General features: G+C 32.1%; 1 protein-coding gene across 1 annotated transcript in view; it reads left to right on the plus strand.

Annotated features, from left to right (window-relative positions):
• LOC129231619 (gastrin/cholecystokinin type B receptor-like) overlaps positions 1–20,205 on the plus strand; it is a 65,110-nt gene extending 44,905 nt beyond the window's left edge. Inside the window, exons 2-4 of the mRNA XM_054865985.1 lie at positions 12,570–12,770; positions 15,433–15,603; positions 19,649–20,205. Coding sequence (XP_054721960.1) covers positions 12,570–12,770; positions 15,433–15,603; positions 19,649–20,205 — 929 coding nt within the window. The remainder of the gene's footprint in view (positions 1–12,569; positions 12,771–15,432; positions 15,604–19,648) is intronic.
• The last annotated feature ends 4,109 nt before the right edge of the window (positions 20,206–24,314 follow it).

The following is a 24,314-nucleotide window of genomic DNA, read 5'->3' on the forward strand; positions in this document are numbered from 1 at the left end:
GGGGCCCACGAAAATGATCCATGTGGCCTGTTATTGTTTAATAGGTGGACTCTACTTAGAGCGTTCTTAGCCACTCAAGCCTATTCTACGGCCTGCTTGCCATATTGGGCCTTTAAAGCGGATTTTTGTGGAAATTGGGCCCTGAATGTGACCGCTCATACGTCTGGGTTTTTTGAATTTTAATTCAATATTAGTTTTTACCCTGTAGTTAAATATTATCACTTCAACGTCACCGGTAAACAGAAATTTTTGCTGATGAAACTAAATTACATGTACATTTCTTTAATTTTAGGGTTTTTTTTTCCAAATTTGCCAGTAAATTTACGGAACACTGATTCTATGTTTATAAATGTTATTAAGTTTGAAGGAGTCAAACAGAATGCTAAGTATTTTATTATTTATTGTATATATTTGTGTGAAAATTAAAGAATAAAATTTAAATATAACTTTATAATGAAAACAACAACAAAGATTTAAGTTTGCTGCACGGTGCATTACAGCGTATGAAACTTTCTTTCAGCGTAAGAAAAAACATCCATGGCCCTTAGGGAACTCCAACAACTCTGGGGGAAAACTGGAAGTGGTTAGAAAGAATATACATTGTTTTAAATGAATACCCCATATTCCCCAACCGGATGTCCTAAGCGTGAACCTTGCTGATTTTCTAAAAACAATTATTTTGTTACCTCATTCAAATTATTATTTTGAAATAAACACATTGCTATCCGATAATCTAAAGCCTAGTCTAAGGAGAAAGTAGTTTGAAGTTTTATTATCTTTGAAAAGTTTTTTTTTTTTTTTTTCGTTGGGCCAAATATGTTAGCTTCCCCATTTTGGAAAACTTTCCGCTGCATTTTCCCCCGGAATTCTTGATTAATCGAAAGAGTCATTCTCTCGATCACTTCAGTTAATCGATCTAACAAAATAAACAGTGTTTTTAATCAACAGTCTAATACGTAACGAATAAACAGCTTGCACCTTGAATAACGTTATTGCAAATTAAATGAATGAATTACCAACATTTTAATGCACAAAAATTGCAAATTACTGCAGACACGTGTTTCGGGTTACGAAGAATCCATTTTGCAATGAAACGAAGTGTGGAAACGAAGCTTTTGGATCAGAAGCCATCCAAGAAGTCACCCGCCTTTTCTCGGATGACTTATCACCCAAAAGATTGCGTTGAGAAACCTTGAGAGAAACCTCATCTTTGCATTGAGAAACCTTCGAACTCCGAAACACGTGTCTGCAGCAATTTGTAATTTTTGTGCATTAAAATGATAGTAATTCATTCATTAAAGTATCATACGTATTACAAATCCTTCAAAAATGTCTGAAATGAAAAGGATTTTTTTATAAAAAAATTTTAGAAACCAGTGTCAGTGCATTTCTTTGCAGAGAAAGTAAAACGTAAGATAATATTATATTTTTCATTTTTAGAGTTCTTACGTAATGTATCCAAATAAGATCGACTTTAATTTTGCAGTTTGCTGCCAAACAGTTTTTTTAACTTTAAAACAAAATATTTAGCGTTTAAATGGATCCCTAAATAAACGATCCAATTACAATTTCGATAGATACTAAACGGTTTCAAATTAAAAACAACTCCCGAGGCATCCTTAATTTCAGATCATACATAATTTATTTTTTATCACTTTAGGGAGCATTTTTATTTTTATGCCTACGTAAATTGGTTTTCCAATGTATTTTTTTAAATTAGAATCACATAAAACTTGTGGATACTAACACTTTTTATTTTGACACATGGTTTCATAATATAAGCCCTAATGATGGCACCAAAGTAAGCAAAGATGTCACAAAGAAAAAGTCAGTTCTTGATGTAAAAGTTTTGAGTTAGATGAATCTAGCAGTCGATTTTAAATTAAAATCTGTAATTTCACTGTAAAAACTTCGAATATGTAATTATAGGCGTTAAAAAATAATTTTTAATGGTGTGAATGTTTCGTTCTTTCTCATAAAAACAGCATAACATAACATAAAGTTATAAAAGTTTTGGAGTAGTACAGAAATTTTTCAATTAATTACTTGTACCTATAAACCTGACAGATTTTACTATACCGAGGGAAAAAGTTTCTTTTCAGAAGCTTTGGAATTTTGAACCAACGCATATTTATTGTTTTCACCCATGTAAACTTTAAAACTTAAATAGCATCAAATATTTTCGAATCTATAATAATATTCAGTTGAAAATAAAATCCGTTCTGTGCTATCTAAATGCTGAATATTTCACACATGATGTAAAATACAAAGTTTGTCTGTATCACATCTCAAATAAGGTAGGTTCAAGTACAACTCATAACATTAAAAAAAGGAGAAGAAAACCAAGAAAATAATTTCAGTTGGACCAAAAAAGGAAAATAAATACACAGAATGTCATACATAAAATTTTAATAAACTCAAAGCTATAATGGGTTGCATACTGTTAAACATGTTACACGTTATGCTGCACATTGTAGCATCACAATAATGCTGAAAGTTAAAAAAAAAACTTCTAATGAAGTTACAGTATTTTCTGTTATATATGTAACACTCTTCTCATTTTTATAACCTTTATAAATCAAAAAAGCTTTGTTTTATGAAAATTCTGTAATTGTTTTTAAAATAGAACTACAGACCATGTTAAGCAATTTTCTTCTGTCGGTTGCAATAGAGCTAAAAGTTTGTTTTCTTTGTAGAAATGAAAAAGCGCTACTTTTTCCCTCCCTCTAACATATGTTAAAAAATATAGAGATGGCATTGAATTAATTTGTGTACAATGAAATTGATATCAATAAAATAAATGTTCAGCAGTAGTTAATTATTTTTATGTAAAAGTATTTTATATTTCTTTCATTGTCGCTTTTTATTGTCTAAATCATTATTTTTGTTATTGAAAAACTTTAGAAAAGGAACACATTTTGTATATATGTTCTAAAACGTAGATACAGAATCGTTGCTCTACTTTTCTATATTGTTTTCCAGCTGTAAAGACAATGATTTCGGCAATGAAAAGAGACAATGATAGGAAAAATCCCTTTAGCATAGAAATTATTGATAACTGTTAAATTTATGGTTTACTGCTGTTAATTTTACTGTACAAATCATTTATAAAACCGTATACTACTGCAACTTTTATTGTCAAATGCAGCTGATTTCACAGTATATTACTGCTAGTTTAACAATTTATCATTGCTAAATTCACAGGGCAATTCCACTAAAAAACAGTATATTACTGCTAATTTTACAAATACCATTGTTAAGTTTACACGCCAATTCCTACGTAAACAGAATATTAATGCTAATTTTGCAGTTTATCCTTGTTTATTTCACAGGGCAATACCATCAAAAGACAGTATTTTATCGCTGTAAATTTCACAGTGAAATTCTTTTATAAGTCAGTATATTACTGTGAAGTTTAAGTTTAGAACTGTTAATTTTACAGTTTTAGTTTGGAACCTCAGCCACCAGTATTATACTGTAAAAACAACAGTTTTTTTTTTTTTTTTTTTGCAGTGTACCAATGCTTTAAATGTTTATAAAACATTACTTGATACAAAAATATGGCTTACCTTGTTCTTGTGAGATCAGTCTCGTTCCAAGAAAAGTAAAGAGTAAAAGGAATAAAATTCTCTTTCTTTTAAGACGAAACGTCAAAATAATATTTCTTACACAAGAACCGAATGATGATCGCATGATGTCCAGCGTTTCAGTGATACATCCATAAACTGCCGTGAAATGGCGACACCAATCAATTTAAATCAGAGTTATTCACTATACGATAAATCATAGTGACTGCCAATACACGCTGATCACCATTAGCCCAGTCTCCCCTAGTACATACATTGTTTTTGCATTCGCGTGAAAACCACCAAACTGTAGCTTCCTTTTGCTGTAATTTTTGAAATAAGTTTGAAAAGGTTTCTTTTTCTCTCTCTGTCTCTTTTTCTAATGAGGCTGGGATAGAGGCCCCGCCTTTTGCAGACCTAGAGCGATCCCCTGGCATAGCAGACACTTTTTCACGCGGCACCACATCGGTGGGACCCCTTTGTCACGAAAATTCTGACGCCCTCTTTCCCCACACCACTCGTATCGTAGGTTATTTTGTGGAAAAACTTCCCAAAGTACCTATTACCTCAATCACTAGGTCATTTCAGACCCCAATTAGGCCCCTTTCCGATTTTTTGTTTGTGTGTTGGTAATTCGCGTTATGAAAACCACCCAAAGCCGCTGCAAGGCCTGTAGGTTAACATCCGGGTAAAAAGTGCCAGTGGACCTGCTTCTATGTTTGAAAAGGTCATGATAAATGTCAAAACTTACTCAATGCATAGAAAATGGGGGTGTCACCCATTAAATGAGAGATTCATAAATGCATAAAACAGAACTTTAGATACTTATCTGTGTAATTAACAAAATCTTCTGGTTCTGAATCATAAAAAGGGTTTCATTGTATTGTAAAATAAACGAGCTCATGTGTACATCACATGACTTCCTTTTTACTCCAATTTAATGTCATTTCCGCATTACCTGCAATTTTAATGTGATTCAATAGTTTACTCTCTAAATGTCAATAGTAGTGGCCAAATTGAAAGATTTTTTTTTTTAAAAACCGCCAAATTTGTCGCCAAGTTGGCGAAAAAGCTTGGCGACCAGGAGACTGGCGATATATCGCCAAGAGTCCGCCAAATTATAACACCACTTGAGTTTACATCGAAATTAACAATTATTTCTCCCCAAAAACTGGCGAGAGACTCCTTTAGAAACACCCGAATGCAACCAAACGGGGAGGTGCACAACTAGACCGCAGTAGGAGCCTACGTACCGAATTTCAACTTTCTAGGACATACCGTTCTTGAATGTTTGACGACATACATACGTACATACGTGCATACGGACGTCACGAGAAAAGTCGTTGTAATTAACTCGGGGAATGTCAAAACGGATATTTCGAATGTTTATACGTTCTTAGGCACTTATCCGTGTGTGATCGGGTTGAAAAAAAAACTCAATATTCATTCGGGGATGAGTAAAATGGAAATTAAGGTCGATTTCTGAGTGAAAATTTTTTCGCGAATACAATACTTCCTTTTTTGTAAAATGAAGTAAAAAGATATCTTGCCGCACCCTGTACTTAAATAGTTACATTTAAAATAATTTATTTACATAAAGTTTTTAAAAAGTGTGAAGCCCTATAAAGAAAAGCAAGCAAGAAAAGCACTAAGTATGAAATTGAGCCAGTCGTCTTTCTCTAACGAGGGTCAAGTAGTTTCGGTAATGAGTCGCTAAGAGACAGTTCCTTTCAAGTTTATGAAGGAATAATTGAAATTAATGTGGTTGGGGAACTGCTCGAAATTTTACGCTTAGTTTCATGCCTTAGAGACATGACAAAAGATTTTTGTCATTTGAAGAAGTGGAGCAAAATTTACAGGTTTAGAAAATCCATACTTTGAAATTAGCAGTTGGTTGGATTGTATAAGGAAACAATGTTGAAAACTCGAACTGACACTTTTCCAAAGGCGAAAAAGCAGGAACATAATTTGCTGATATTACTTGATTATATAAACAAATAGTATTGTCTATACTAGCGAGATTCCAGCTACATTTTTAGGTGCTTTAAGATTGAAACGCACTTTAAAAAGAAGTGTTTCAACGAAACTGCCAAGTATTTGATAGATGGACAAAAAATAATTTAAATCACAAACTATTTCACAAAAGGAAATGCATCTAATCCCATCCTCCAAATCTGCATTTAATGTTTCTCAAATTTACTCGTAAAACAGAAAACGCAGATTTGATGGATGGGATGAAGTGCATGCATTTTTGGGAAATTCTTTTCAGCAATAAACGAAGCAATCAAAAAACTATCATTCAGGTACATTAAGATTTAGGATGAATAATATTTACAAAAAGAAATATAACAAGAGGTTCTCCAAGAATTAAACCTTCCTACTCTCCCGTATGAGAAAACTGATCTTCCATCAAGTGCCGTGGGGTCTCCGTGGTCGAGCGGTGGAAATACTTGCTTCATATGCCTGAGGTCGTGGGTTCGTTTTCCAATATTGCCCTGGAAGTTATTTCCTCTTTTTTGCAATATAAATATTTCTTATGTTTTCCTATTTGCTCTCGATTCCGAAAAAGTCCATGTTCCTTGAAACAAATCGAGTTTTAGTCAAATATCAGTAATAAGCCAGTTTCAACAAATGGATTTATAGAATGCATCAATATTCGGGAGTTCGCGCAAAAAAAAAAAAAAAAAAAAAAAAAAAAAAAAAAAAAAAAAACGGGTGCCATGTTTTGATACAAACCACCAATATGGCACTTTTTTCGTTTTTAGAGAAAACTAATAAGTTAAACTGCTCTTCTGAAAGTATTTTACTAGTTAAAAAGCTGGGTTTATACTTCAACTATTAAGAAATCGAGAAATTTAAGACAATATAAAAACGAAAAATTCTATAAGAGAAATGCAGCTTCTTATTTTAAGTTGTAGCGCACTTTTCACGAGTTTAAACTTATTTTTTTATGTATAGTACCACTAATGCGTACTTCATACAGAGTCAACAAAGTCAAAAAAATAGCTGCGCAAAATAATCGATAAAAAAGAAGTAGCCAAAATGTCCTTAAATTAGGAAACCTCAAACTAATTTAGAAAACGATTAAATATATTTATTGCAGCACAAATTACAGCCATTTTGAGAGAAAATAATGTATGAAGAAACTTCTTACAGATTATTGTTTACTTCATTAACTTTAAATGAATACACTGTTGTCATTAAAAAGTATGAAATTAAGGTTATGATTCTGATTTTATAGTAGTTCATTCGCGTGTAGACAAGTTATTTTTCCCTATACAGAGCGTGTATTCTTTAACCAGCAAGGCCTCTATTTTTGCAACCGTTAGTCCTAGATACGTACTTCCACTTGCAAAAATGGTCAAAAAAAGATGCGGAGTCAAGACATTGAAATTTTGAAACGAAAAAAGAGTTTAGTGAAAAAATACGAAGTATAACTTTTTTGTATGGTCCCTATGTCCCTTATTCATATTTAGAGGAATGACAAGCATGAAAAACAGTTCAACATTCGATCAATATCCACTCAAATATTAGAGTTCTAAGTTCTAAGTGACCGTACTGAAAATGAGACGGGAATATTTTGCTGTACCAAAAAACACAGATTACAGAAAAGCAATAGAAAAGATATGTATTCACACTTTTCACTGATGCCAAAAAAAAAAAAAAAGAAAGAAAGAAAGAATCATATTATAATAAGCAATATATATATATATATATATATATGTGTGTGTATGTGTGTGTGTGTGTGAAAAAAGATAATACAATTTAAGATAAAAAATCTCACTTACTAAAAGCAAGTTTTTATAAAAGTCAAGCAGATCTGAAAGATGCCATTTTTGATTTCTATAAAAATTTTACAGTGGTTTCTCCGAATGATTTTAGAAAACACGTATTTTTTTCTTTTCTCCAAAAAAAAATTTTTGTGAAACACAAAAATTCCGAAAATTGGTCCCGACTTAGGGTTCTTCTCAAACCGACTTTTTTTAATATTCAATTATCTCTGCGCACTGAGCATCAGCAAAAGTAATCTTGTGATTACAACATGATATTTAGTGCCTCAAATGAAATGTATCGTAAATTTTATGGCTGACCTTCAGTGGATCCTGGCAGGGGTGGCTAAACTGTGCCGAAGAAATTGAAAATGGGACATGTTTGAGGCCTCCTAGTTCCATGCACTGAGGCTCCACCAAGGTTTTTGTACGTAATTTGTGTAATATTATATGTAAATTATTCAATACCCTCATTAGAGTTGCATGGCTCACCCTCTGCGCAGTCAAAAAATGGCGGTTTTTGTATCGAAAAATGCTAAAAAGTGCAAATTTCATTAGCCTTTATCTCAGTGCACTGAGGGTCAATGTAAAACAAGATACCGGCATTTCAAATTAGAGTATGTGTATTTTCACAAATAAGTGACATAACTATGGACAATGGTTCTGCAGGCTCATAAAATGCACTTTAAGATGAGGAAATTGCTTACGAGTTAACGACACATCCAGTTAGTTGTGCTCAAGTTATATGCTTTTTCTTGCATTTTTTTATTGTCAGTTAGGCAATTGTATCTTTGTTTTATTATGTCATTATATTGCTTTTATCATAAGTAATAAAATATGACTTTGAAATTGTTTGCTATCATGGTAGTTTAGTTCAGAGAAAATAACTTTTGTCACAAAATGTACAGCCTAAAATGGTAGAAAGTAAGTAATTATCAAACGAAAAAAGCCCTCTTAATTTAAATATTTAAAAATATGCCTAAAGCACCTTCAAAAGACTTACAAATAACTTATGTTTTTACCGATATAACAACCGTTTTTTTTCTTTCTTTTTCACTTTGCTTCCATGAAAATATTATAAAGTATGCGAGTAAGTATAATCAGTCTACTTGCAAGTTTTTAACTTTTTATGGTAAGTTTTTTATCATACTAGTTTTTAAAATAATATCTGGAGGTCCCTGGGGGGAAGTTTAAGCCCGGAAATGTTGATTGAACTGAAAACTGAATAGTTCATTTTACTGTTTTGAAATTAGTTTTGTATTGTGTTCTTGAAAAGAATTTGCCCACAGTTCTGTCACTTGTTTGTGAAAATATACATAGGGGAGACCGGGGCAAGATGACGAGCCGGGCAAGATGACGAATGTTTTAATTAATGCGTTTTTCTCTAGGAAACAGCATCAACTGGATACTACTGGCTCTTCTATCGGCTGGTCGTTCAGCAATAGTATAAATACGCTGAAATTATCATATTTGTTTTAGTTCTGAAGCTCTGATTGTTTACCGCTGCTACGTTATAACATTTATGCATGTGTAAATAAGCTCTGCTAAAGATACAGGAATGATAGTTTCTCTTTAGTATTTATAAGTAACTTAGGTTATATACTGCTTATTACCATGAATAAACGTCAATTAATCAGCTTCCTTTATGGCAATGAAGACGAATCCTTTCAAACAGGCAGTCCGGGGCACGATGACGGGCCGAAACACGGGGCAAGATGACAATACTTCTTCTTTACAAGTCCTGCTTATAAAGAGGAATATTTTGACTCTCCAACGGAAGAATGGTTCTAGTGCTGCAATGCCAGAAATGGTGTCGTGAGGAATGTTCCAATTATGAAAATGGCCTTTTTATTAGTGACTATTGTTAGCTGCACAATTAGGCACTTCAACGTAACTTTGCAATTTATTACGCTTAATTTAATGCTTTGTGAGATGTAAAAACATAATAAAAATTTGTTGAAATATGTAATGTATTCAAAAAATAAATTGTGTTCAACCTTTTTCAGTGTTGTCATCTTACCCCCAGGCCAAAGTCATCTTGCCCCAGTACTGGGGTAAGATGACGATTTGTTAAGGGTATGAAAAAATAAAAATATCCTTCATTTATTTCATTTGAAAAATTAATTCGTACTATATTTAATACTACAAAGGACCACTCTAACAGCTTTTGTAAAGGAAATTTTACTATCCTTAAAAATAAATTAATAAGCAACAAAAATTGTTAGCATAGTCATCTTGCCCCGGTCTCCCCTACACTAATTTGAAATGCAGGCATCCAGTTCCACACTGAGCCTCAATGCACTGAGATAAAGGTTGCTGAAAACTGCACTTTTTAGCATTTTTCCCATAGAAAAACTGCTAATGTTTGGCAGCGCAGAGGGTGAGCCATGCTACACACAAGAATTTTTTTGGCTCATGCTCAATACACAGAAATAATCGAATTAAAAAAACTCTGATTTGGAAAAACCTCTTCGTCGGGTTCTACTTTATAAATTTTTACAGGTCCCCAAAACATTTTTTTTTTTTTTTTTGGAGGAAAAGAAAAAATACGTGTCTTCTAAGATCTTTAAAAGAATGCACCATAACAATTTGAGCAAAATCAAAAAGGGTGTGTATTCGAACACCCCATTTCTGCCCGGTTCTTATAAAAACTGGCTCTTAAGCCGTTAAATGGCCCCTAAAAACCACGAGAGTAAAATGGTATAAGTCAGAAAACGCTGCGTTGCATATATCGGCGCATATTGGTAGTACTGATGTCAAGATTTTTATACTTGAACTGTTTGTCAATTATCGTGATTTCCCTAAACGTTAATGGGGGCGTATTAATAGAGACCATATAAAATGTATAGATTTCTTAACTTTTCACTGAATTTTATTTTATTTTTTTATTTATTTATTTGTCTGTCTGTCTGTCGATCTATTTATTTATTTATTTATTCTGCAGAAAACTTTCAATGACTGAAGTCTGACCATTTTTGCAACAGGAAGTATGCATCTTGGACTAACGATTGTTAAAATAAAGGGTAGAAAAAAATTAGATTAAAAGGAGACATGCTGTTTATACGGAAAAAAAACAACTTCTTGAGCCATTTTTTACACATTCTAGTGCCATGAAAAACGCATGTAAAATGTGCAAAAGTACCCTTTATGTGAATAAAAGTAAAAATATAACTTATAATGAAGGGGCGTTTTCTAAAAATAAACCCATCTTTAGAATTCTGAAAATTATTTAAAATAAAACTATTTGTTTCATACGAAATAAACGTTTCCAATCCCGATAGAGCCTAAAGTCCTTTATGTAAAAGATGTGCCTGCCTTACATATTTTTCCAATTTAATCAAGCTTGAATATTTGTATTGTGAAAATTTTTTGCTGAAATTTCATCCAGCATTTTGTTTTTGCAATTGTACGCGTACACGTTGAATTATACATACACTTTATTTGGTATTTTTTCTACTAAACGTCAATTGTACCGAATAACTGAAACTTAACTCCTAACAGATTGATGGAATAAATTTATCATCATTTTTCATAACAACTAGACGTTTTCTTTTTTTACAATAAAATTTACTAGCTCGCCCGTACGAAACATCTGCACTCGAAATTCATAGCCCTGCGGTAAAAATATCATATGAAAACACTATATGTAAAAAAGTAATATATATTCGCCAAATAAAAAACTACCGGACTCAGTAATTGAAGAACAAATTTTTTCGATGCCATAAAAATGAGTAAAAATTCATTCTGATATTTTTCAGGAAAAAGAGATTATGAGAGAAAGTCATGCTTATTTAAAAATGTACGTATATAATACAAAATTGTTTTAATTAGTTTTCTTATAAATATTTAGGTTTATTTGGTAAAATCGTAACTTTTTGTTTGGAGTAGCATTTTTTGTTAATACTAAAAGTCAAAAACAGTTATTAAGAAAATCTACATCGCTGCAGATAAAGAATGTTCTCTTTAAATCTGAATTTTGAAAGACGATGCTTCTTTTTATGCTTAATTTACACTTAGTCTTCTTGAGCAGAGGTCTTTCACACTCCATTAATTTCAACGCCTAAGGTGTTATACGCAAAATGCTTGCTTTAAAAATGCTATAAATGTAGACTCAAAACATGGACCATTGAGTTGAAAGACTAACGCTTTGCTAATCCGACCTTGCGGGACTCTCAGACTTTCTTTCTTTTTTTTTTTTTAAGTTCAATTTGCATTGAATTTATCTAAATAAGAACTGTAGGCAGAATCAATGAGTCAAAAAAGTAAAGAATCGTAACAGTTCAGTGGCTTTAACTTTAACGCTTTAGATGTTATCCGCAAAATTATTGCTTTAAATACCACATAAAGATAGATTACTTGAACTGACCCCTGAACCCTGTACCATTCGGTTTGAAAGCCGAACGCTCTACCGACTGAGCTGTTCGGCTCTCCCTTTTAACAACGCAAGCTGAAATTTGTAAATAAGCCGAACGAATCTATCCAGCATTTTGGATTTTTTTTTGTTTGAATATAAATAGGCAAAATGGTGAACTGTTTGTTTATTTTTGACAAAAGCGGGGACAATATCTTTAAAATGATACCTTACTTATTAAGTTAGGTGAGGTAGTATTTAGAAAGGTGTAGTGTCCCCAGCCCCCCCCCCCCCCCCCGGAAAAAAAAATTTTTTGAGAAATATTTCATATGCTTTTGAAATGAATATTTAACTCGATGTTGCCATACGAGAAATTACGCTTCTTCAGTTCTATACGAACTTTATGTCCCCTAGGTCATTCCAGTCGGAACTTTGCATTTGCTGAAACTACTCAAATCAATTTAAGAGTGTGAATAACACTAAAAATGTTTCTATATGAGCGCATTTTTATCTCTGACATTAAAATCACAATTTACTACATTTAAACTGTGATTAAAAAACAATTTATCCCGTCAAAAGCAATTAAGTATCACTTTGAAAATTTCCTCACCAAAAATTCCAAATCATGTTTTTCTAAGTGACCGTTAAGCAATTCTGGTGTAAATTTTAGTGAAATTAACTATCTTAGGGAGACTACCCATTTGACCGGGAGTCAACTATGACACTCCTGAAGCAAACATACATAAAATTCTGTTAATTGATAAAATAGTTTCTGCCTTGTAACGTTAGGAAACTTTTTGGTATATCAGTCGCTTGCGAGTGATTTTTTGATTTTTAAGGATGCCAGAAATTGCGAATAACCGAACGTCATCTTTTTTACAGGAGTAACAGTAGCAGTTAATGCCTGGACTATGGTCGCGATATCATTGGAACGATATTATGCTGTTTGTGAACCGCTGCAATCAAGACGTTGGCAGACGTCATCCCATGCCTGTCGAGTAGTCATTGCAATATGGGTTATGTCTTTCATTGCAATGGCTCCGATTGCCTATGTATCTGGATTGCTGCCGTCGGACCCTCCAGGTAAAAACAAGTACGATTCCATTTTCACCAAATAATATATTTTCCCATTTTGTTTCAACTTTGTGAACTTTAACTTATGAAGGAGATAAATCTTTAAGTTTTAACCCCTTCAGTCGGAATTATGAAATATTTGACCAAAAATGTTGATATTTGGTACACAGTGTACTATGGTAAAGGGTATTTTATAGACAAAATTTTGAGATTGTAGGAGAAAAATTAAAAGAGTTATGGCACGCCCAATATTCCAAACTTATATTTTTGATATCGATATTTCATATACAAAAACGATAATATACCAAACGAACTTCGATATCAAATGCTCTACAAACAATTATAAAACATAATATAAGAGTTTGAAACGATTAATTAAAGATTATATATTTTTAAAAAAAATCAGGAATAAATCTCGCTTTTCAGATGAAAATCCATGGTTGGAAAAATGAGCCACTATCTCTCAATCCTTATATGTCAGTGTTGTCAATCCCAAAACGAAAAACTATTTCACAGATTATAATAAGTAGAATGTTAAGAGTCAACTACAAAAAAATCAACTAATTAAATCAATTTTTAAATAATTAGTAGCTGTTTAAAGTGGTTGTCCGGTATACCGGACACCAGGTCTGAAGGGGTTAAACAAAAAAATATTGTGATCCTTCAACACGACGATTAAATATTCTAACTCGCACTGCACTTATTGTACTTTTAAGCCTTAATGATACTATCAATTAAAAATCTGAAACAAAAACAAAGTACTTTTGAGTCAACTTATGTTGATTAACAAAAATTGTGATCCTTCAACACCACGATTAAATATTCTAACTCGTATTGCACTTAATGTACCTTTATGCCTTAATAATATTATATATTCAGAATCTAAAACAAAAAAAATAGGATTTTTGAGTCAATCTATGTTGATTAACAATATTTTGATTTTAAAATCTACCTAAATAACTTAATGAAGTGCAAATTGATCATAGCATCAAATATATTTAAGCATTCATTATAATTATCTTGTTTGGCTATTGAAATTATAAATGAGATTTTTTTAGTTTCAGCCCACTTTCAATTATATATAGGATTCCTGGAAACTAAGTGAATGAACTAGTGTGAGGGAAAAAAGAGCTTTTGATAAGTAATGATAAATCCGAATCATTTAGTAATCAGTCAGTTTGACTCTTCGTCGATAAATGTGTAATCAACACATAGTACCATTAGCGTCTGATTCGAAAAAATATGAGATATTTATTGCGTGAAATATTATCCGTCTTTTGAATGAGAGCTAGGTAAAGAAAAGTTGGAATTAATCTTACGTACTGATAATCCAGGATGCCCAAGGATAGATTTGTCATCCACATCAAGGACAATGACCTGCTCATTACGTGTTCGGTTCGAAAGACTACACGAAAAAATTAATGCCCTACATAAATCTTCGCAGAACGATACCAAACTTATTATTAAAAGTATGAGCTTTTTCAAGAAGTGATTTGCGAAAGTCATTGATAAGAGGAGATGATGGGCAAAAGCTTCTTTTCTGTCAAATTTAATTCCGAATATTCGTTATATATTGTGAATACGCATTTAAATGTTACCTTTAAATGATAAATTTTATTAAAATTATTTTATATGAACAAAGGGTTAACACATTGACTGCGTCGTCGACAGCCTATATATGAACTCCCTGCGCTAAGCTAATTATTTGAAACAATTTGAAGGGAAAAGGTTTTATTGGACTTTTTCATGAATAATACAGCATACAAAACAAATCTATATATTTGTTTCTAGAAATTTTCCACACTGTGATATTTTTCAAACCAAGGGACAAGACATAAGGTATCTCGCTTGATCGCGCGCACGCCTGCTTGCGTCAGAAAAGGTTTTCACAGCAAACGCAGTAGTGGCGCCATTTTGTGTTCTCTTTTTGAACCTTGTCTAAATGTTCGTCTATGCGCGGCAAAACAGCCAGGAAAGCCAATGGAACCCGCTGAAAAAATATAGCAACGTGTTGACTGTAGGACGAGTTATCACGTCCGTAGCGCATACAGCATAATTCTGGAGGCTGAGTCATCTCGTCCCTAGCAGTCGATGTGTTAAAATGCAAATTTGCAATGAATGTTTCAAAACCATGTTTCAGGGTCCATAGAAGGGGAGCGAAGTATAACATACTATTTTCATACTGCTCTTTTTTCAAACATTAGTAGTTAAAACCCTGAGTATATGCAAATGCATGTGTGCATATCGTCGCCTCAGAACAGCAGTAAAATATCTGATCCCAGAAATAACGCTAAGATATCTTACTGTTTATCTGAGGCGACGATATGCAATTGCATATTTTGACCGCTTTTGACAATAGGTACATTGCTCAATCCTAATAATGACACTAATGACACATTTTTACGCATATGTTTGAACTTTATTCCAGGAACTTTAAACTTTGGCTTTTACTTTCAATAAATTTGAGCATATGGAAATCACAATATGAAGAATCAGCTTTTTAAAAATTTATGTCTTAACGCATAAAAAGAATTAAAGTATTAAAATTCTGTTTCCCTTTACTGTAACTCACAAAATCTCTGTTTTAGTCGACATACTTTTAGTAAAAATGCTGCTCAAAATTGTATCGAAAAATTTGGTTCCATGTAATGATTGTGACTATATTTTACAGGAAAATTTAAATGTCGAGAAAGTTGGCCGAGCAGTACATGGGAGAGAAGCTTCAATCTAATTCTTGACAGCATTCTGTTAGCTTTGCCCCTTATCGTCATGGCAACAGCTTATACCAGAATAGGTTTAATTCTGCGCACAGAAATAACGGAAAACAGTGTCTTTGAAGCAGGTAAGTATTTTTTCTCTTCATCCAACTAATAAAATATTTCAATAAATAAAATATTATATGGTATAGCCCATTTCAATTCAGGCAACAAAATCTTAGCAAGTACTGATCAACAGTAAAAAAAATCAAAAATTTTGAATTTGATGTTTTTGAAAAAATTAAAAAATTGATTTTAAAATAACTTTTTCAAGACACTATAGCAAAAAAAAAATGTACACAAATTTCTAAATGAGGGATATCGTGTTGAAGAAAAAATTATTTTGTTTCAAAGGCAAAAAACCGCAGCAAAATATTGTGAACCGTTCCAGAAAAAAAAAACGTTTAGTAGAAAATCGCCAAGTGGGAAATGGAATTGGTGGCGGAATGTATTTGGAGTCGATTTTTTTTTTTTTTTTTTTTTTTACAAAAAGCAAAAATATGCCTCTAACTTATTTATTTTTTGAATTTTAGCAAATGTTGAATTCAAAAGCTTCTGAGACTGTGAGGTTAACCCCCCTGCCTGAATTTATATGGATTATACCATATGCAGATTTTCCAGAGTGATGCATATATCACTCATTGAAATTAAAGCGAAAGAGTTAATACAGTGAAATATCGTTGTAACGAACCTCAAGGGACTGTAAATTTTGTTCGTTGTAACGATTATTCCGCTGTGATGGAATTCTATCTTTGTAATGGGAATGAAATCGGGACTGAAAATTAATTTCGTTGAAACGAATTTTCGTTGTATTGGTATTCTTTGTAACGAGATTTTTCTGTATTGGGGATGCTATGAAACGGGATTGGTCCAAAAGGCACAAGGCTCACACATTTTTAATTTGCTGTTTCAGTTGGTTTATATACACAGCAAAAGCAAAAATTTATATTTCTCAGGAAAGATATGCGGTTTTAGCATTTTTAAAGAGTGGAGACCCTCCACTGGAGAGTTGAGATAAGATGCAATTATGATAAAATGGTATGTCTTAATGATTATAATGTTTCCTTTAAATGTGAAAAATGAATAATAAATAGGAAGGAATAAAAAATATTAGTTAAAAAAAAGTTTTTCTTTCTCCAAAACTATATCAATCGTCATTTATCACTACATAAAAGATCATTTTTCATTAGATTAAAAAAAAAAAAAAAAAAAAAAAAAAAAAAACAGATTTTTTTTTTCTACTTATATTTCCTACTTACTAGCAAAAATTAAAAGTTTAATCGATTTCGACCAAAACTAGTCTTTAGCTTATCCGAGAAAAAGGAGAGTTTTGATAAAGCATAACGTTGAGAGAAAAACAAAACCACAGTCAGTTTATTTCACTTTGAGTGGGTAGTCCAAATAACTCGCTTAACGAATTGTAAAACAAAAAAAGAGAAAAAAAGGAGAGAGAGAGAGAGAAAACATAGTTGTGTGAAATCTGGTTGCTATGAAGACATAGTTCGAGCGCAAAACTCGATTACATACTTTGTGATGCATTGCTTTATTGTGAGTTTCTTTAACGTTGCATGTTTTCTGATAATTCACAAGGTTTAGCTTCTCTCAAATAAACTTGATCCCGCAACCAACTTTTAGAGAAAATAACTGTAAGTTTGCATAGGGAAAGGTGGCTCAAAACGGGTAGATCGCCCAAAGCGAATAGGCCATCGTATGCCCCCCCCCCCCCTTGGTGTGTACTCGGTGATGCAAACGTATTTCGTTTTTACATGAACACCCCCGAATTTTAATCAGTGCCAGCGAAGCAACAGTGAAGCGGCATGGCGCAACCAGGCTTAAAATTAAAAAAAAAAAAATGAAGTTTTGCAACTTGTGATTAGTCGGAGACCAGGTTTTTTTTTTTTTTTGGTTGTCAATAACATTACGCTATTCTGACACCATCCACTTACAAACTATGATAGTCATTTCGTTTGTTTCTTTTTTTAAATTTAACGCTATAATTATTGAAATAAAAATGTGCCTTCGGGCAGAGCAGGTCGGGCATAGCTGATATAGGATTTAATCGTATATTTACGTATAATTTCTTGACTCGTGTGCTTGACTTAGATCTTCTATTTCAATAGGATAAATATAACGTTAAAAAGTTATTTTTTAGAATTCGTCTATTAATTTCCATCAGTTAGTTTTTTTTTTTTTTTATTATAAACAAACGTACTGACTTTAAATTGGATAAGTACAACTGTTTTCTATATTTTTTTTGATAATGGCAGGTAGCTAGTCAACTATTTTAATCATTTATGACTTCATATTTGATTGGCAAATGTACCAAATCACAATTAGTTAAGCTTACCCGCTTTGGGCACCCTGATAGGGAAAATCGGGTTTTTCCAAGTTTTTGTAATGTTTGATAATAAATAAATATTGGGTTTGAAGTAATACAAAAATCACTTTTAATTTGAAGTTCAAGAGCCCTGCTAGGAAACAAAACCAAAATTGTTGCGATAAAAGTCCAAAACCTACAATTTCGAGCGTTCTTCGAAAACCTATCCGCTTTGGGCCACCCTCCCCTATATAGCAAGCTAACTCAAGTTGGGAAAGCTAAAAAACGAATCGTTTTATAACTTTTTAAACTGGATTCAATGCCATTGACGCAATAAAATTTCCTGTAAAATTCTACTTGCATGTGGAATTGCTCAATTCTTCATAGGTACAACGATACTTAAAAGTATGAGTTAAAGTGTCAGAAAAACAAAAGGTTATTTTTTTTTTAAGATACTGTTTGATATCGTAATGTAGAAGTAAGCTTCTAATTTGAGTTGACGTAACGAATTTTAATGTAAAAAAAAAGGGGGTATGGTAAGACAAGTATACATCTAGAAACATTTCTGAGATTTCAGTTATGACGGAGATTGCCGTGTTTCATACTTTTTAATGACTCACAACTCCTTCCAGTTTTCCTTGTAAATAATTAAATAAGCAATGTCAAAATGGAAGAAAAAAAATGAAAAGAGACTTCGACTGTGAGATTGATTTTTCAAATTTTTTGATTTTATTTCTATAAAATTTTGTTAAAAGATTGGATGCTTTAAATACCTTGGAAACTAATGCTGTACTTTTTCTGTCTTATAGCAATTGTTGTTCATTTCTTCAAGTGACCTTCTGCTATCAAGTTAGTTTCTGCATCGTTTGGGAAATTTCATTCTTGTACGTTTTGCAAGACATATAACAACAGTTTTTATCCATGAACATCTGCTTTTTTAGATAGCGTTGATGAATAACTGGCAGGTTTTGTTGTAGCAAAAAATCTATTTTGCACACCAATTTCAGCAGCTTTCACAAAGTGTGTTTATTTGATTCTTTCAGCGACTTGACAAAATTCGCTTGACTTGATACAAACCTATACTGGGTGATATCACAACCATGTCATTATTTTCGTAGTTAGGTTTGATTAGAGAAATTTTTTAATGTATTTACATAACCCTGATCAATCTAGTTGACATCCTTTTTTCTTTTTTTCTTCATAACATTCCCTTTCCAGCTCAGTCCCATTGGATTTCATTAAAGCATGCAGTAAAAATTCTAGAACATTATTTTGTTAAATGATGCAATTCCTATGCTCAGCGCTTGATAATATAAATTCTTCAAACTAGTGAAAAGTTTCGTATGCATTATTTTTAGTGGGCCATTTGCAAAAATAATACAAAAATACAACATGAAAACTACTGCAATAAGAATAAAATAAAGAAGAAGCAGTTGAATTATCTTATAGAGAATTTTCTTCACATACATATTCAAGAACAAAAGAGTTCTTAAAAATATCACTAGCAACTATTCTGCTAGTTTTCTGTCAAGGTTTTCGTTGCTTATCCCCTTTTTCGGCAATTTTTTTCTCTTTCTTTCTGTTTAGTTAAGTTAAATGGAAAATATTTTTTAAAGATTAAGAGTTCACTTTGAGAAGTTTTCTCCCATGAAAAGGCCACTATTATGTTTCAGCTACCTTACATTTCCTTAAACCAAAAAATTGTTAACAATATAAATATTTTTTTGAAACATATCTGTAAAACTCCTCAAACAAAGTTTCAATTACATTTTCTTTTGCTTCTAGAAATAAATGTTACTTTTTTTTCATTTTAGATGAATCAATCAGCAACTCCCGGAATCGTCAGAGATTCAGTAGCCAGATTACATCGACAGATGACTGCATCTTGTGCAAATCACCGAAATGGTCAATGAAGTTTAGTCACTTCAGTGGTCCTACACATGGCAGTTCCACCCGGACATCAACAGTCACGTCTCAATTTCATTCTGGGCATCAATACAGTACAACTGAAAGTGTCAGCACAGTCACTTTAAACATGAACAGCCATAACTTAGAACATCGTCTAGCTATAAAGAAACGAGTAACTTGCATGTTGCTGATTGTTGTCCTCGAATTTTTTATCTGCTGGACACCCATTTATGTCATCAACACAATTGCTAGTTTCGATTCCAATTTTGTTTATGAAGGCGTTGGATATTTTAATATATCATTCTTTCACTTACTTTCATACGTTTCGTCTTGCTGCAACCCAATAACTTATTGTTTTATGAACAGAAATTTCCGAAGAGAATTCTTACAAACCTTTACAAGATTGTGTTTCTCGTGTAAAGTGTGCAAGAGAAGTTCGAGAAGTAACCCTGCACTCAACTAAAATCTTCACCATTCATTCCCTGATTTCAAACAATTGGGCTGATTTGGTTTTTGCAAAATTTCTGTGAAGCCCACATAGACTTTGGAAAGATATTTCCTTTGCGGAAGATTATCTGCCTGACAGAAATGAGATTCAGGGAGTGGTCAGCCTACAGTCAAGATGATATCTATAGTCAATTGGAGAAGAAAAAGGACTCGAAACACCTAAATGAAATTCTTTTAGCAAGCTTAAGCAGGAATTGGAGTCATCAGACTCACTATGCTACACCAAAGATTGCAATGCGATTCATTGAACAGCTGTATTTAATCGAGAGTCATGTAAACAAAAAAAAAAAAAAAGTTTATTCAGTATGTACCATTTTTAATTTCAACCGTCCGAAAAGCATTACTCTTAGCAATGTCCATATAAAAATTTATTGTAATGTTAAATTACGTTCAAATGGAACCAAACAAAGACGTCTCTCTTTTCGTCTCAAATAAAACGAAAGAAATAATAAAAAAAAAAAAAAAAGAAGAAGAAGAAGAGTTGCATTCCACTCTATTCTAGCTCGCTGAGTTCAACCAGATTTCGGAAGCAGACTCACTTGAAGCTAATGAGTGTCAAAGGAAGCTTACAATTCTTAGACTAACCATAGAGTGATGGCCTAAAAAATCGATTTAGAGGAGCATACAAGGTTAAATTTCAAAAATATTTTTTGCAGACACTATTTTCTACTGTATTTTTTTCTTCTTTCTGATTGAGTAATGCGATCAAATGTTGGTTATTAGTTATTGTAATTCATAAATAAAGTTTTTTGTAAGGAAGTTGGAATAGCAGCGCACGAGATGTATTTTTTTTATTTTTCAGCATAGGCTTCAGTGTGTATCAGTAACACTTGTATAATTCGCGTGCATGTTTAGGAGGCGAGGAAGTACTACTATCGATATCGCTTATTATTTATTTGACGATTTACAAACACACGACGCAACAACAAATCCTAGAACATTCATAACATTACAGTTACAGTTTAGCTGCGGTTGGTTGGCTCACAGCTTATAACGTCACCAAACGCTTTCCTTATAGCACAACAGTAACAGCACATATTTTGCTAAACAAGTAAGATTAGACTTTTCCACTAACTATTAGTATTATGGACCTCATAAAACTTCATCTGCGTATGGTTCACTCTGAACTCATTAAAATGTGCTGAATAACGGATGGAAGTATGATGGGATCACTATCGCCCTCTTCACTAAGTATTGAAAAAAGAGTCAACAATAAATAAAAAAGTTGAATTATGACACAAAAAAGAAAATGCACTCCAGCTGTCTGGTAATATTTTAACATTGTAACGTTTTATATGGTCTATTTTTGTCAGGAAAAATTTCTCGCTGAAGTTGGAATTTTTAAATAGTGATACTTGTATTGCAATATTTTTTTGAAAGTCAAAAATGTTTTTTCTTAATTGAATGATAAAGTGTTTGTTATTAACATTTTAAATAATAATTGAGAACTACTAACATTCGGTGCAGTATTTATTAATTTCATACGAAACTAGTTTTTATTTAAATGTTTCGTACAATTAGTCAAGTGCATGGCGAGGCAAAGTGGATGGGGAAAACTGCAATAGTTCATTTTGTTTATTTATTCAATCATTTATTAAATCACTTACATATACATTTAGTAATTAGATCATTTACAGTTCTTTATTTAATAATTCGCTTAGTTAGTCATTCATTCACCTGTTTTCTTATTCATTCACTATTTCAGTCATTTATTTCTTCTCATCTATTGATTATTTTTTTACAATTATTCGTTTATTTTTCATTATCTGTTCATTCATACCTTCATTATTATGTTTACACATTCATTTGAATAAAGATATTTTTAGCATTTAAAAAAAAGCATTTTATTAGAAAAATGTTTTATTTTTCACTTTGTCACATTGAAAAAAAAAAGTGAATATTTTACATTCTTTTTTAAAAAGTACAATTTTCTGCTAAAAAAGAAAAAAACAATAATAATAAAATGCAAGTTTTACACATTCTTCTTTCTTTATGTACTGTATTTTTCAAAACGAACTTCCAATTAATTAGTTCATTTCAGAAAAAAACTAAACTATCTTAGATATTTCACTTTGCTCTCGATCCCTTTCTATAAGTTTATTTTTCAACTAATAGCTCAAATAAAAAAAAAAAAAAAATGAGGCACGAAACACCTGCTGTACTATACCGCCGTGGGCGGGTAACTAGCAGTATCTACAAAAATGAGTTCTTGAAATAATTTAAGAAACGCGTTCTTGATTGCCCTCAAACGATACTGAAATGTTGGGAGTTGGCTCTCTTTTTATGGTTTATTTTCAGTAAAGTTAAAGTAAAATAGATGAAAAAAATGCCAAAAAAATTAAAAATCTAGATACTGCTGGGTGTACCTTCACAGGGCAGCATATAGTTTATAATGCTATTAAAATGATTATGTAAGTTTATTCATTTTTAAGATACGATTTGGAACGAAGCAATACAAAGTAAAAACTCGATTCTTCTGAAATTCATTTTACAGGCTTAGTAAAAGGGAATTTTACGAAGTGCCTCAAGGAAATTTTTTTCTTAATAGAAAAAATATTTCAAAGATTCACAACATCTTAGTATAAAATATTAAAGCAAGTTCAAAATAAATCATGCAAAAAATGTAACAATTGACGAGTAAGAAAACAAATAAATAAATATACAAAAAATAAAATTATAAAAATGGAAATCATAGGGAAGATAAATGAGGAATACCTTTAAGACTGCTCATTCGTTCAAAATATTCTCTAAAATATGGAAAGATTCCCAAAAAGCAAGGTCTGTTGAATTAACGCATCACTTTTTGTCTATCAAACAATAATAAGGGAACATATACATATTATCCATCATCCTTTATATTAAAAATGTTGTCACACCCTGAATTAGAAAGAAAATGATATTTCTTTTAAAGCACAACAGCTCAATGTTGGTAGTATTATTGCTTTTTAATTGACCATAAAAACCATCTAGTCAATCATTAAATCTCAGACTAAAGTCGAATGATATAGTTTTCCTTTTAAAATCAGCTGTTCTGGTTCTGCTAAATGGAATTTTATTAAATTCCATTTTTAAAAGTGGGAAAAGAACAAAAAGAAAAGAGAAAAAAAGAAAGAGAAAAACAATACTTAATTAAGATACAAAGTTGCCGATCTCAAACCACAAAGCAAAAATCGACAGCTCGATTACGACATCCGGATACTAAAACTTAGCTGTAATTAACGAGCATTAGTTTGGAATAGCCATAAACGAGAACAACGCTAAGATACTCTTATTGAGGTGAAAGTAATCTCAACTTCCTGAGGTAAAAGTCATGTCAGCTTCCAAAGGAAAAGGTGATAATAACACTAGTAATTCTTATTTAGTCACTTAAAGACAGCATCCACGGTTCTTCTACTTGCCAAATTTCTTCCAAAAACAATGGTAACGCCGTATCTCCTGATGTACCTTAACTTCCTCCAGATCGTACGAAAGCCAGGAAAAGCTGTAAAAGGTGTTGCAGGATGTTTTTACAGCCGTAAAATAAATATCAAGACTGGATTTTTTTTTTTCTTTTTTTGTCACCAGTGGCAATTAGAAGAAAATTTGATAGTCATCACTGTTTTTTGTTTTAGCCAAAAAAAAAAACTGAAAAACGAATTAGCTTGTTTACTGTTTCAAAAACATAAAAATTACCAGGCAGTATCATCGTTAATCGAGCAATCAAGTTTTAATTTAGAGACAAGGAATTATTTCTTCTTATTTTTAAAAAGAATGTTTTCCGATAATATAAAATTCAATATAACACAGACGGGGTTAAGGAGAGTGGCAATTGTATAGCGTGACTAAAAATTAGTATCATTATACAAATTTTTAGGCACACCTTTTTCTTGTTTTTACTTGTTCGCTTCGCGGCAAGTGGCCAGCCGCTAATCCTATTCTTTACTACAAAAAGCCGGCGGGAAATCTGGCAGTTCCTTAGTTCAAATCGTATTGCCTCCCAATCATTCAAAGAAGAAGAAAAGCCTCGTTATCAAACAATAAAAAAAAAACTTTTCTTTCTCAGAAAAGCCTTTCAGTTGCATTTTG

The sequence above is a fragment of the Uloborus diversus genome, chromosome 10 (assembly GCF_026930045.1).
Source record: "Uloborus diversus isolate 005 chromosome 10, Udiv.v.3.1, whole genome shotgun sequence".
Taxonomy (NCBI): Eukaryota; Metazoa; Arthropoda; class Arachnida; order Araneae; family Uloboridae; genus Uloborus; species Uloborus diversus.